At 39.2% G+C, this 13,599-nt stretch overlaps 1 protein-coding gene across 8 annotated transcripts in view; it reads left to right on the top strand.

Annotated features, from left to right (window-relative positions):
- Positions 1 to 13,599, top strand: part of TENM3 (teneurin transmembrane protein 3) — a 495,594-nt gene that overhangs the window by 443,779 nt on the left and 38,216 nt on the right. For all 8 annotated transcript variants that reach the window (XM_089525433.1, XM_089525431.1, XM_089525429.1 and 5 more), the window contains 3 exons: positions 2,054 to 2,286; positions 2,768 to 2,922; positions 6,285 to 7,159. In XM_089525433.1, coding sequence (XP_089381559.1) covers positions 2,054 to 2,286; positions 2,768 to 2,922; positions 6,285 to 7,159 — 1,263 coding nt within the window. The remainder of the gene's footprint in view (positions 1 to 2,053; positions 2,287 to 2,767; positions 2,923 to 6,284; positions 7,160 to 13,599) is intronic.

Here is a 13,599-nt window from a genome sequence, read left to right as displayed (position 1 = left end):
TTTGCCCCAAAATGGCCCAGGAATGACCAAAAACGTGTTTAAAATGTCCCATGTCCCCTATAGGTTGTTTGGGTGCGAAAAATTAATTAGCTTTAGCAGGAGGAGGTGCAGTAGGAATTGAGGTCCTCAGAGGTTGCCTGGAATGGTAATATGGCCCTTCCACAGTAGCCCTCCCCTGAAAGAATGGGAAAAAGGAAAGTTTGGTTCAATCATGTACAGGCTGTCACACAGGAAATAGACCCCTTCCCCAGTACAAATAGCAATGGAGGCTTTGGCAATGCTAATTCCTAATTCAACTTTATTAGCTCTCATTCGCCTCATATTGGGCCTCACATATCAGTCACCAGATGAATGGTTAATGAAAAAAGACTGCTAAAGCATTCCTGTTTGCACTGGGAGAAGTTGGTAATGTGTTTTTTTCAGTGACTTGGCTGGAAAGAAAGCATCTGACGCTGCATCTGCACTGCAGAAATAATCCAAGTTGACACCACTTTAACATAACTCAATTTTATGGAATTCTGGGAAATCTAGTTTTGTGCAACATTTAGCCTTCTCTGTCAAAGGGCTCTGATGTCACAACAAACTGCAGTTCCCAGGATTCCATAGCACTGAACCATGTGCTATCAAATTGCATTATTTCCTCAGTGCAAACATAGCCTGAGATACACAGTAAAAACTGCTGGAGTAACTTTGTAATTGCAAAATATGCTATGGGCTAGACAAGAAATCCTGAACAGTCAATTGCCTGTGACCTCTAAAATGTAAATTATCTGTTACTTAGAAGCAAACTATAGGCATGGTGTTGCCTTATATGTTTGTACAAGACCATGCTCAGAAAGTGTCTTTTCTTTGAGATGCAACTTATTCACAACTTGTTTAAATTTGCCTCTTATACCTTTTGCAAACAGATGTATATGTCATGTACTGCATTAGTACTGTACTATATTTATGAAATACGAAGCACTACATTTTGTGAACAGAAACTCAGGTACCACCCAGACTAGCTGATACATTTTAGTAGCACATTTGCAAACATATCAGAAGGGGAATTGACTGCCCTGGAATTTGAGCTCCATGCATTAACACTGTAGCATTACCAGCCATATATCCATTTCCATTCTTAATACTGTTACTCAGATCTCCTGTCAAAGATGCAGCTAGTTAAGCTTCTGAATCATATCTATGCAGCACAACAAATATATTCCTGAAAGCCAATTTTTCCATAGGAGAGATATGCTTTAATTGTGCGAGGCGTATGGAGGTACATGCTCTATGTTATTTGAAAAATAGCTTTATTTCCTAGAAGAATGTGCCAGCACATTCAGAAATCTTGAAAGTTTCTGCCAATTTCAGAGAAGAAACACTTCACTTTGCAAATATGCCCTCTAGTGTATCAAATTGTCTCCGTAAATATGAAGAATGTCTTAGCAATATGAACAATCTGTTACCAATTTAGTAATATTATGAATCATGTTTTCAGGGGATCTAGATTACTTATAATAAAGAGATTCTGGCATAGAAGCAGTGTTTATAAAATGGGAGTTTGTAGGTTGATCAAATCTAAAAGGGCTAATCTGAAGCAACAGATAGCTCAGAATGGCCATAAAACTCTAGACTTGGACAAAACCCAAATCATGTTTATTCCATTGCCCTGTTGCAAGACTCTCATCAGCTCCTTTATTCTTCCTAGTCCACCCATGCACTAGTTTGTATTAAAAAAAGAACAAGCATACCGTGTTTTATATTTGGCCTTTTTGAGACCTATATGACTGTCAGATATACACAGGTACAGTACTATGTGGTGAAATTGGTTTGTGCACACATTGGATGCATTCAGAGTTATTCATCTTCAAGAATACACAAGAAAGTATTCTCAGATCACATTCACTGCAATTCAAGATGTCTGTCTCTCTTCACCCTAATTTTAAACAGAAGAGGAGTTGTTTGTTTTTTACTATTTTCCTGTGCTCTTCCAACATATAAATTGTGTTGTAAAATGTTTTTAAAAAGCATACTGCCTTTGGCTCAAGTGTGCTGCTTTCCTTTTTTACAGCAGTAACCCAGCTCATAGATACTACCTTGCAACTGACCCTGTCACAGGGGAATTGTATGTTTCTGACACAAACACACGAAGGATTTATCGCCCAAAGTCACTCACCGGGACAAAGGACCTGACGAAAAATGCGGATGTGGTAGCAGGGACTGGAGAACAGTGTCTTCCATTTGATGAAGCAAGATGTGGCGATGGTGGCAAGGCTGTAGAAGCAACTCTCATGAGCCCCAAAGGTGGAGGAAACTTGTCAGTTTATGAACAGAAAAGCACAGTTCAGTCACCACACAAAAATGTTTAGTGCTGGCTAGTTTTTAATTCCTGTGATTCGGATAGCTTATTACTGGTTTCTGAATGGCAAAGCCACCTAAGACCAAAATCACAAAAAAGTAAAGTAATTTTTACTTTTTTCCTCACTATTTGCCATTTATTACATATATTTTTAAATGTTTTTTAAAATGTATGTTGTTACAACATACTAGCTACATCTGCTAAAACACTCTAAATTTGTAAAATAAATTGTAGTTTTTAACAATAAATTGTAGCTGTGGTTCATATGGTTAAATATAATCTTAATCTTTTAAAAGTAGTTTCAGTTCAGACCTTGAGATTCATTCCATGTGGTTCTTTAGAAAACTAGAAAAGTCCAGAGGACAAGTAGAACAAGAGAATGAATTATTATGCAGAAATAAAATTAAAATCATTTTTTCCTTAAAGGCATTGCAATAGATAAGAATGGATTAATCTACTTTGTTGACGGGACCATGATCAGGAAAGTAGACCAGAATGGTATCATATCAACATTGCTTGGATCAAATGATCTCACTTCAGCACGACCTCTAACATGTGACACCAGCATGCATATCAGCCAGGTATTTTGGAAGCAGATCTCTTCATTGTTATATAATCTTTTCCCCCCTCTGGTGCAACCAGTGCAGTTGACAAAAACCAGTTTCCTTATCAGACAATCCATAGGCAGAAAACATCTGCAGGCCCATCCTTCTATTTCACTTAGCCAGCTAGTGTTGCTGACAGTGGAACAGCGTGGTAAGAACAGTGTAGGGGTGTGGCAACTGCACGCAAGCCACTCCACCCCCACGCCCCTGCCTGACCAGATGGCGGGTGATGTCACACAGCTTTGGCGCTGTGCTGAGCTGAAGAAGTGGCAAAAAGCTGCCGCCATGGCTCAAAAAGGAGCCGCTTTTTGCGGCTTCTTTTTGTGCCGCGGAAAGGTCAGATCAGGGCCATGGCATGTGGTTGGCGAGGAAAGGGGGCAGCATGGACCCCCTTAGCCTTTTCCTGGCATGGAGTTTCCCCTCTTTTGTTTCCCAGATACTGAGTAATGTTAATGGGCTACATTTAGAAATAATAATAATAATGAAATGTTATGCTCCTCCTTATAGATGTGAATTCAAAATGTGCAAAAATTAGGGCAGGGATTTTTATTGGCAAGTTGATAGGTGTATCAACAAACTTTATTACTTCAAAGCAAGCAATCTTAAGCATATTTGCACTGAGTACATTGTGTCAAAATCAGTGGCATTTACCTCTTAGTGAATGATGATAGGTCTAAATTCTTAGTGAACTGGGTAAAACTACAGTATATCTTCATGATAAGAACTTTATTCCAAGAAGGTAAGAATACATATTATATACTTAATATGTACTGTACTTTTGTATCTAATTTTACATGACATTTGGGGAACAGTTCAAAACAGGCATAATTATCTGCAAGAAGAAGTAAAGTAACAAAATACAAGTGGAGAAACCAATATATTAGGAAAGTATTGACATTCTTATGTTCTAAATGTGAAATTCTGCTAATATTTCTGCTCTACTCTTCTGAATGCAGTGATCCATGCATTCAAGTGTTAGAGGACTTTTTTGCCCCTATTGATTTCTTGGGATTTTTCCTTAGCTGTTGTTCTGGTAAAAGAAAAATAGCCTGTAGTTATATGAGAAGTTAATGTGTCATGTTGGGATAAGATCAGATATTTTCCTTTATTTGAATCATCCACATTTATATCCAGTTCATATATTTCTGAATGCTCAGTGTCACAGAGAATTAAAGTTAATCATGACTAGGGCTCTATTTGCATGGGCCAAATAAAAAGGCTCCCCCCATCTTCAGCAAAGAGTTCAGATGATGCAGGGACCAATCCCTGAGTCTGATGTGAACAGTCCAGATTAAGTCTGTCCCATTCAAAGCCAACCTGGAGTATGTCTTTCTTAAAATGAATTATGAAATCTCTGTGTTTGCTCTGGATTTTCGTGAAAAATCCAGAGACCACTGTTCCAACGCTGGGTGGCCATTTGAAATGTGTTCCTTTGTGCCAGCTACTGGCTTTTTGAAATGTTTTCTAAGAAGCAAACCAAAAAGCAGTATGTTTATAATGCATCATTTTCCAAATAATTATTAATGTTAATGGACTACTTTTAACAAAGCTGCCGCTTCTGAAGATGGATTGGGATGCAGCACACACACACCATAGTCCCAGTTCGCCTTGAACCTAGCTGAAGATCCATTCGGTTTTTGTCCAGGGAAAAGCCGGTTTTGCTGCTCCACCGAGGCCCCATGGCAACCTCATAATACCGCACCTCACCTCTGACCACTCCAATCCCAGTCACTTCTCGTTTGGGGCAGGACCAAAGCAACCATATGCCGCGGTCCTGAGGCCTGCCATGGCAGTGGTCCCAAATGGGCCACCAACAAGGAGCGCTTTTTGGGTGTTCCTTTTGTCAACGGCCCTGAGCCTCCATAGGCAGCCACGGTCTGGCTTCAGGCCGATCCAGGGGCATGCTTCATCTGCCATGCCCCTAGGTCAGTCTGAAGCCGGTGCTTTTAGCCTGTGTGTTTCAGGCCTCTGACTCATGTTACCATCAGCCACTTCCACTGGCAATGAAACATAAAGAAGAGCATCCAAGAAAGCCTGCTGTAGATGTGCAAATTCATACAAGGAAGAGGCTGCCCTTCAGCTATTCTGGTTCCATGCTTTATAGGGCTTTATTGAAAGGTTTTTGAAACTATATAACCAGTTTCCTTCTGCAATGTGTTCTTTAAAAGCCCATAGCAAGTTATTATTTAATAAAAATTTATTATGTGCCTGGAGATTCCATATCCTGAAATAAATCCTATTTCCCCAATCAGCATTGGTCTTAATGGCATGGTCCAAAGTGATTTGGCCCTTCTATGGCAGGGGTAGGGAACTTGTGGCTGGCAGGCTTTTAAAATAGAAAGGTGTTTTTTTTAAACAAAATAGGCTGAATATACTGTACTGTTTTAGATTGAATTGTTTTAAAGGGGTTTATCTCTTTGATTGTATTTTATCTTTTTAAGTGTAAGTTTAAATATTTTGGATAGTTTAATCCTGTTTTAATGTTTACCTTTTGGAATGTTTTTAATTGTATTGCAATTTTTTAAATATTATAAATGTTTCTAACTGGATGTAAGGTAATTTTTGTAACCATTTTATTATTTTATGCTGGCTGCATGCCGTAATTCAAAACAAAATTTTAATATTGTAAGCCACCTTGAATCCCAATTTTGCAAGAAAGGCAGCATATAAATAAACAATGATCATGATGTTATCATGATGTTGTTCCAAACTGTAATCTTAAACTCTCATCTGACATCTGAGATTGAGCAGGTGTTTCCCACAGTTAGGAAGAGAGTTCTCTGCCATGTCCCTTTTATACCTACAGAAAATGCAGGAAGAGATCTGTCACCAGCTGTGTTCCCATTGGTGGTAGATACCACAAAGCCTCAAAATAGAGAGCACAGAACAGAGCAGAGAGCCTTGGAACTGCTGGATTCAAGACCCTTTCATTTCTGCCTGAGGTCCTGCAATGGTACTCTGTGCCTACAATTAATTGCAGGCTGGCATTGACATTTCATTTCTTTTGGAACAAATAGTAGAGGGAAATGCCAGTGATCAGGGCAAGGTTGAATCTATCTGATCTGGCTACCATTACATCACTGAGGACCATTTGACTCAGAGAAATATAAATCAAATGTCTTAAAGATCAAATCACAGTGTTTCTAAACCAGCAAGCCTGGTTGTGTTCACCTTCGTTCATTAGTTTAAAGTGCTTCATTTGTTTTATTTATAGCATTCTATATATTTTAAAAAAACAACTATTTCACAAGAGATAGCTAGAAATATTATTCAAGTGAAACAAATGACTGGAGCCAAATTAATTAATTATCTAATAAAATACTTTTTTTTTTGTTAAGGTCCGCCTGGAATGGCCAACAGATTTAGCTATCAATCCAATGGATAATTCCATATATGTGCTGGATAACAATGTAGTTCTTCAGATTACTGAAAATCGACAAGTACGTATTGCTGCTGGGAGGCCAATGCATTGTCAAGTCCCTGGAGTGGAGTATACTGTGGGGAAACATGCAGTACAGACCACTTTAGAATCAGCCACAGCCATTGCTGTATCTTACAATGGGGTGCTATACATCACAGAAACTGATGAGAAAAAGATTAACAGAATAAGGCAGGTCACAACTGATGGAGAGATCTCATTAGTTGCTGGAATACCTTCTGAGTGTGACTGTAAAAATGATGTTAACTGTGACTGCTACCAGAATGGTGATGGTTATGCCAAAGATGCCAAACTTAACGCCCCATCTTCCTTGGCTGTATCTCCTGATGGAACATTATACATTGCAGATCTTGGAAATATTCGGATACGGGCTGTGTCAAAGAACAAACCCTTGCTGAATTCCATGAATTTTTATGAAGTGGCTTCTCCAACTGATCAGGAACTCTATATCTTTGATGTTAATGGTACTCATCAGTACACTATGAGTTTAGTCACAGGAGACTATTTGTACAATTTTAGCTATAGTAATGACAACGATATCACTGCAGTAACTGACAGCAATGGAAATACCCTTCGTATTAGAAGAGATCCCAACCGCATGCCAGTGAGAGTAGTATCGCCTGACAACCAAGTCATCTGGTTAACTATAGGAACCAATGGATGTTTGAAAAGTATGACAGCCCAAGGACAGGAGCTAGTATTATTTACATATCATGGCAACAGTGGACTCCTGGCAACTAAAAGCGATGAGACTGGATGGACAACTTTTTTTGAGTAAGTAACATAAAAATGTATACTGTTTTCTTTATGCGATACTATCATTGAGTGATAGATTTATCTTGTAATTAATTATTAGGACACCAAAATGTGTGCATTAAACAATCAGAATACACAATATTTTATCTACCACCATCTCAAAACTTTGATCTGAAATAATTACACTTAATACATGCTTTCACCCAAATCTAAATTGGCTTTTATACTAGTAATTAAGTGGCAAGCTTTTGTGTATATGTGTATCACCTTCAAGTCACTTGTCAACTTACGGCAACCTCATGAATTTCATAGGTTTTTCTTAGGCAAGGAATACTCTGAGGTGATTTTATTAGCCAGCTCCCATGTTGGACAACACAACTTTACTAAGTTTGCATGGTGAAACTAAACTTACGTGTTGTTTTATTCAACAGTCTATAATAAATTCCAGGTGACTGAAGAAATACAGTTTGGTGCATAATCACCACTGTTTAGTTTTCCAAAACAAAACCAAACTGTACTTTTGTAACAAAAAGGCAAATAGTATTTGTGTTGGACTTGGGGTCCAATATCTGCATTATTCCTGTCCCTGTTCTAAACTAGCTGATACACTAGGTCTGCATTTAGTAACTTTGTGCTATCTTTCCTTATGCCTAGAACTGCCTCATAGCTCCCAGTCTGCTTTCTTCCCTTTCCTCTTTTCAGTGTCTCTTCAAAAACCCAGTCTTCTCAAAGCCTTTCTTTAATTCAGTTTTTCTTCAAGCTCCACCTCCACCTAATTATAGCATAGACTCATAGAGATGGAAGAGACCGCAAGGGCCATCCAGTCCAACTCCCTGCCATGCAGGAACTCTGAATCAAAACATCATAAACAGATGGCCATCCAGCCTCTGCTTAAAGACCTCCAAGGAAGGAGACTCCACTACACTCCAAGGGAGTGTGTTCCATCTTCAGCTTTATCCTCTCTACATTATTTAAATTTCCAGTTCCGTACAAGTTTATGGACATTGCTCACCACCTTTTCAACACAACTATTTAATATCAGATGTTTTGACTACTTCTGCCCATTCCCCAGTTTTTGCATATGTTTCTCAAAGACACAAGAGCAGAGCTGCAAAAAGTTATTCTATAATCTGGAGTAAAGAAGAACTAAAAATACTGAAATGAAAGGCTGTGCAAGCTTACATTAAACTGCTGGCTTGTAAAAGATACTTTATATTGATTAACAAGTATGAGAATTCTGATGGTACTTCCAACATCAGTGCACATCTGTGCACTGTACATTATTGCATAGCTGCTTTTTTGAGGAACTCCCAAAAGCACACAGAAATGGTATTATAAGAGACCATTTGGCCAGGGGCATTGAATGCACTTCTTATTCTCCATGCGTTATAAATGTCCATAATGTTGCTAGAATACTAAGCTGCCTAGTTAATAGCAAGTGGGAGTTGCTCTGGTGGGAATAAATTATATAGCTCTTGGACGTAAGTTAAGCTTATAAAAGATTTTATCAGTTTTCCGGGAGACATCTTAGTTTAACTGTGTGTTTTTCAGACAACAACAAATTATAGCCATATGAGTTCATGTGGGATTTGAAGTTGACAAAGTCTGACTCCATGGATCTTAACAATGCCAAGATAGAGCTTGGCAAATTGATAAAATATGGCCAATCTGAGGACATACAGAGTTTTCGGATTTTGCTGTATAAGTGTGAAGGGATCATTAGAAAGACCATCAATGTTAAACACATTTTAAATTTGAGGATACATTTTCCTTAGCTTGAGGTTTGTCTGTTTAAATGATTTAAGTCTGGTGTGCTTTCCTTACTGTTTTTCAGTAAATAAGATTTCAGTGTATTTATGTAGCCAGTAATCCTGCCTTCCAGCTTGTGAGTTGGAGCAGGTGGGGGATGAAAGAGATGGGAGATACATTTCTAGAACAAATCGGTCTGCTGAGGACAGCTGGCATCTCTAGCACACTGGCATACATTTTGGATAGTAGAGACCCCAGTGTTTTATTTCTAGCAGCAATTTCTTCCTGTGTTCCTTGTGCTTATTCTATGACTATTGTAATCCCATTAGGGAAATGGTTGTGGATGTCTGCCTGTTCTTTAATGGCTTCTATGTGCTCTTAAAAAAAGATTTTATGCAGTATCAAGTGGTTTATATGTCTTCCTTTCTGCATCTTAGGGAGGATTTACAGCAGTGTGCTTCATGAACTGAATAATTGCTTTCTGGTTGAACAACCATTTGAGTTGCCCAGCTTTGTTAAATATAGAGCCTGTGGTCTGTGTGAGGAGAATCTCCAGCTGCCTAATGAGAGGTCCGGTGTGATGCGTCATAGCCAAGTGGGTTCATCCCAGCACATTGAGCAGACAGAGATTAACAGCTAGTCAGTCCTTGTTCACATTTGGCAGTTCTGCATAAACTCTGCTGGGGCGGATAGCATGAAGGCGACCCTGTTTTGTCCTGTGATTTGTGAAGAAACTGTCCATAATCTTACATTTGCTTCTTGTGATGGTGCTTGTCTTCTGTTGGCTGAGAATTGTGAATGTTTAAATTCCTGCTTAAAAAGAATCTAAGGCGGGATACAAACCGCCATATAGTATTTATTGTATACGTACTAGGGTTAGGAAGGGGCGGTGCTTCCGCACCCCCCTAACCCTAGTACGTATACAATACGTACAAGATGGCGGCACCCCTTCCACATGGGCGCCGCCATCTTTACGTACTGGACGCATAGCGTCCAGACGTGTCACGGCGCCTATGACGTCGCGAATGCGCCAGCAACGCCTCGCGACGTCATAGAGGCGCCGCAAAAAGAAGCTCCGAAATGGAGCTTCGTTTTTGCTCCGCGCAGGAGCCGCGCGGTTTGGCTGCTACGGCTCCCTCGCGGAGCAAATGGCGCCGGCGGGGGAACACCGCAAAGCGGCAGTTTGTATCTCGCCTAATTCTTGCTCTTTTCTCAACTGTTGTACCCTTCTATTTAACCAGGAAAACCAGGTCAAGCCCCAGGTGAACCTTGTGGGGTCAAACTGAAGGCTCGTCCAGTCTGGCATTCCTTTCTCAATTGTAGCCAAATAGTTGCCTTCTGGTTATCCCAACCAGATCATGAAGGCAGCTGCTATCACCCGCTGCATTTCTCACACCAACTGATATTCTGAGGCTTACATTGAATATGCAGCAGCTACTAAAAGACCTGTCCTTCATCATAATAATGATCTTGCCTCTAGGGCAGCTGTATAAATTGATTTTAGGTTTTTCTCTCAAAAGGGAGAAGGCACCAAATTTGGCACATGGGCCACTGAAAACCAACCTACAAGTAATGCTTTGGTTTTGTACTTAAATATAAAATTATCATAACAAACTGTTCAAAAATATAACTGAAAAAAAGTATATTAATTATACCAAGGTTATTTTTTTTTCTATATCCAAACTCTAAGCATAAATGGAAACAAGTTTGGGACATGCTTAAGCTTCTTATGTATAAATAAGCATAAAAGTTAGAATCATACAAACAGTTGTATTCCCCATTACCATGTTGAGAAAATGAACAAAAAGAGAATAAATTCTTTTGAGATGTGGTGCTGGAGAAGAGTGCTGAGCATAGTGTGGACAGCAAAAAGAACAGATAAATGGGTCATAGAACAGGTCAATCCAGAAATTTCCCTGGAGGCAAAGATGACTAAACTGAGGCTGTCATACTTTGGCTACATCATGAGAAGGCATGAATCATTAGAAAAGACAATAATGTTAGGAAAGGTGGAGGGAAGTAAAAAGAAAAGAAGACCACATACTAGATGGATGAACTCAATTAAGGAGGTCACGTGTATGAATCTGCAAGAACTTGGAAGTATAGTGGAGGCTAGGGAGTCTTGGAGATGTCTCTTCTATAGGGTCATCATGAGTTGCTATCAATTCAAGGGCGGTTGACAACAACAACAACAAATACATTTAAGGACAATGTTGTGTGCTTGTTGCTTTTCAATAATATTGAGGTTGTTTTTTCTACCTAACATTAATGTTGGATTATGACCTGTGTTGCAACTCATCAGTGAGAAAATTATATTGTTAGTGTTGGTCATAATCTTCATGGGGCAGAAAGCTCAATTTCAGTTCCTTCTGTAGTTTTTTAAATTAGTGCAAAGAACCCTGAATAATGTGGTCTGAAAATGAAGCTTCTTCCTATTAGTGTATAGTCTCCATATATTAAAATTACACCTCAGCACGGAATTTTTAGCCACAATGATGTCTCTGGTACAAATGCCTTTCTCCTATTTTCTTCTTTTTACTATTTTGTGTTGTTTATACATGCTGCCACTGACCAAGGGACACTAATAATTCTGTGTGCGTTATGGCTCAGATCCTCTAATAAAGAAACTTAAGGAAGGAAAGTTTCCCATCTTCTCCTCTCCTCTGCAGTCACCTGCAGCGCCCCTCCAAAAGTTTCTTTGAAGGGTCTGGGGCCCTCCTGAAAAACACAGGTTGGGGTGCAGGAAGATGGGGGGACTAGGATATAGCCATATTGCAGAATTAATGCCGTTGAAACCACGTCAAGTGGCATGGCTCTATCTTTCAGAATTCTGGGATTTGTAGTTTTGTAAGGTACCAGAGCTCTCTGACAGATCAGGCTGAATCCTCCCCAAATTACCAGTCCCAGGATTCTGTAGGATAGAGTCATGGCAATTGAAGTGGTGTCAGGCTACTCTAATTCTTCAGTGTGGACACATCCTTGGAAACTGTTTTTCCATGAATTTATTTTAAGTTCATATCTTTTAAGTTGTGAGAAAAAATGGGGGTGTTTCCCCTTTCCTGAATCATGCCCCCTAACAACATCCCATGTTTTCAGAAGGACCCCCAGGTCTCAAGAGAAGCATTTCTGTGACTGTGTGTGGTGAATATTTCTGTTTCCTTGGCCACAAATGAGACATGAGGGTGTGCTTGGTGGCATCAGGCTCTGTTGGAAGCAGCATGGCACAAAACATAAATGTTATCTCCCTGTTCAACATCCATTAAAGTACATATGCCAGTCAATACCAAGGATTCTGCTGATGTTTATTACCAACAGGATCTTGGTGTTATAGTCCAATCAACCATGTACATGCTGTCATAAAAAGAAAGTGGAGGCTCTCACTTGTTACTCTGCAGGTGTACAGATTGTGTAGACATCTAACTGTTGTCCAGATAACATATAAAGTAATCCTTAAGAGCATGAATCTTTGTAATAAAATTCTTGCAAATAAATGAAACTTCCTTCCCAATAAATGTGTTCAGGAGTGAAATTAAAGAACACTGAAAATGCATCCAGTTAAGCACTTGTTTCATATATAAATGAAATGTAGAACTCAGGGGTTGATAGCTCATTCCCAGTTGTTGGATGGGTTCTCCCAGCAGCTGCACAAAGTCAGAACTGTATCAAAAAGCTTGCTTGCAAGGCTAATACCTGTTTCCCAAAATGAAAATAAAATGCAAGCTAAACATTTGTTTGACACTACATCAAAATTCAGTTTAAGCCAATATAAGATTTTTAGGAGGCAGCCAACAAAAAAAACAAAAAATAGTTGTGTTTTCTAAAACATTTGCTACAAATTGGTAAACATTACAACCATGAAGGATTGTGTAAAAGCAGCAGCCTGTTTTAGGAAATTGTTGGCCATTTCCAAAACACAACACTGCACTCCCTAGTAAGTGCATTTTAGGATTGCAGCCTTGGGATGCTGTTTTTAAAAATGGTATTAAAGTTCAGTGTGGCCCAATAAAAGAGCTAATCATCCAATGGCAGCTTTGTTTTCACCCATATTTACTTTTCTCTTAATTTGCTTTTAGTTTCTTACTGAGCTCTGTGCCTCTCTCGCTCTCTCCAATATCTAGAGTTGTCGTCGTTGTTGTTTAAAAAAATACATCTCAGGCTGTGATCAGGTGTGTTCTTCCAGCTATGGCTCATCACAGACAGTTTCTCTTCATTCCACCTAGCTGGGTAGCTAGTTAGCCTTGAACAAAGGACATGAATCAGTTTAGTTCAATCAGTTTTGTTCTGCAGCATCACACACTGAAAACGTGGAAAGAGCATGAGAAAAGAAAGCCCAGAAAATGATGTATGCTTTGCTGCAAAGACTATCCAGTTCAGCTTTGATTACAGCATGTCACAGACATGACTGCTTCTGATTTAACAGCAAACTAAGCAGTTGCATTGCATTTCACCTGTACAACTTTTTTCCCCACCAGAAGGATGAAATTTGTGTTTTAAAAAATGTCATGTGTGCAGATGAGAAGATAGAGCACAGATGAAAAAGGAAGCACATAGTTAAATTGCACGATTAGCACAAGATGTAGTGGTGGCTGCCAACTTGGATGGCTTTAAAAAGCAAAGAAATATATTTATGGAGCTTCAGGCCATAAGTGGCTGCTAGTCAACTTGGCTATATATCTCTTCCAGTATGAAAGACAATATGCTTCTGCATA

This window comes from Sceloporus occidentalis, unplaced genomic scaffold, assembly GCF_023333645.1.
Source record: "Sceloporus occidentalis isolate IW3139 unplaced genomic scaffold, rSceOcc1.0.p SCAF_5, whole genome shotgun sequence".
NCBI lineage: Eukaryota > Metazoa > Chordata > Lepidosauria > Squamata > Phrynosomatidae > Sceloporus > Sceloporus occidentalis.
The sequence above is the reverse complement of the archived record's forward strand: the minus strand, read 5'-3'. Positions and strand labels throughout refer to the sequence as shown.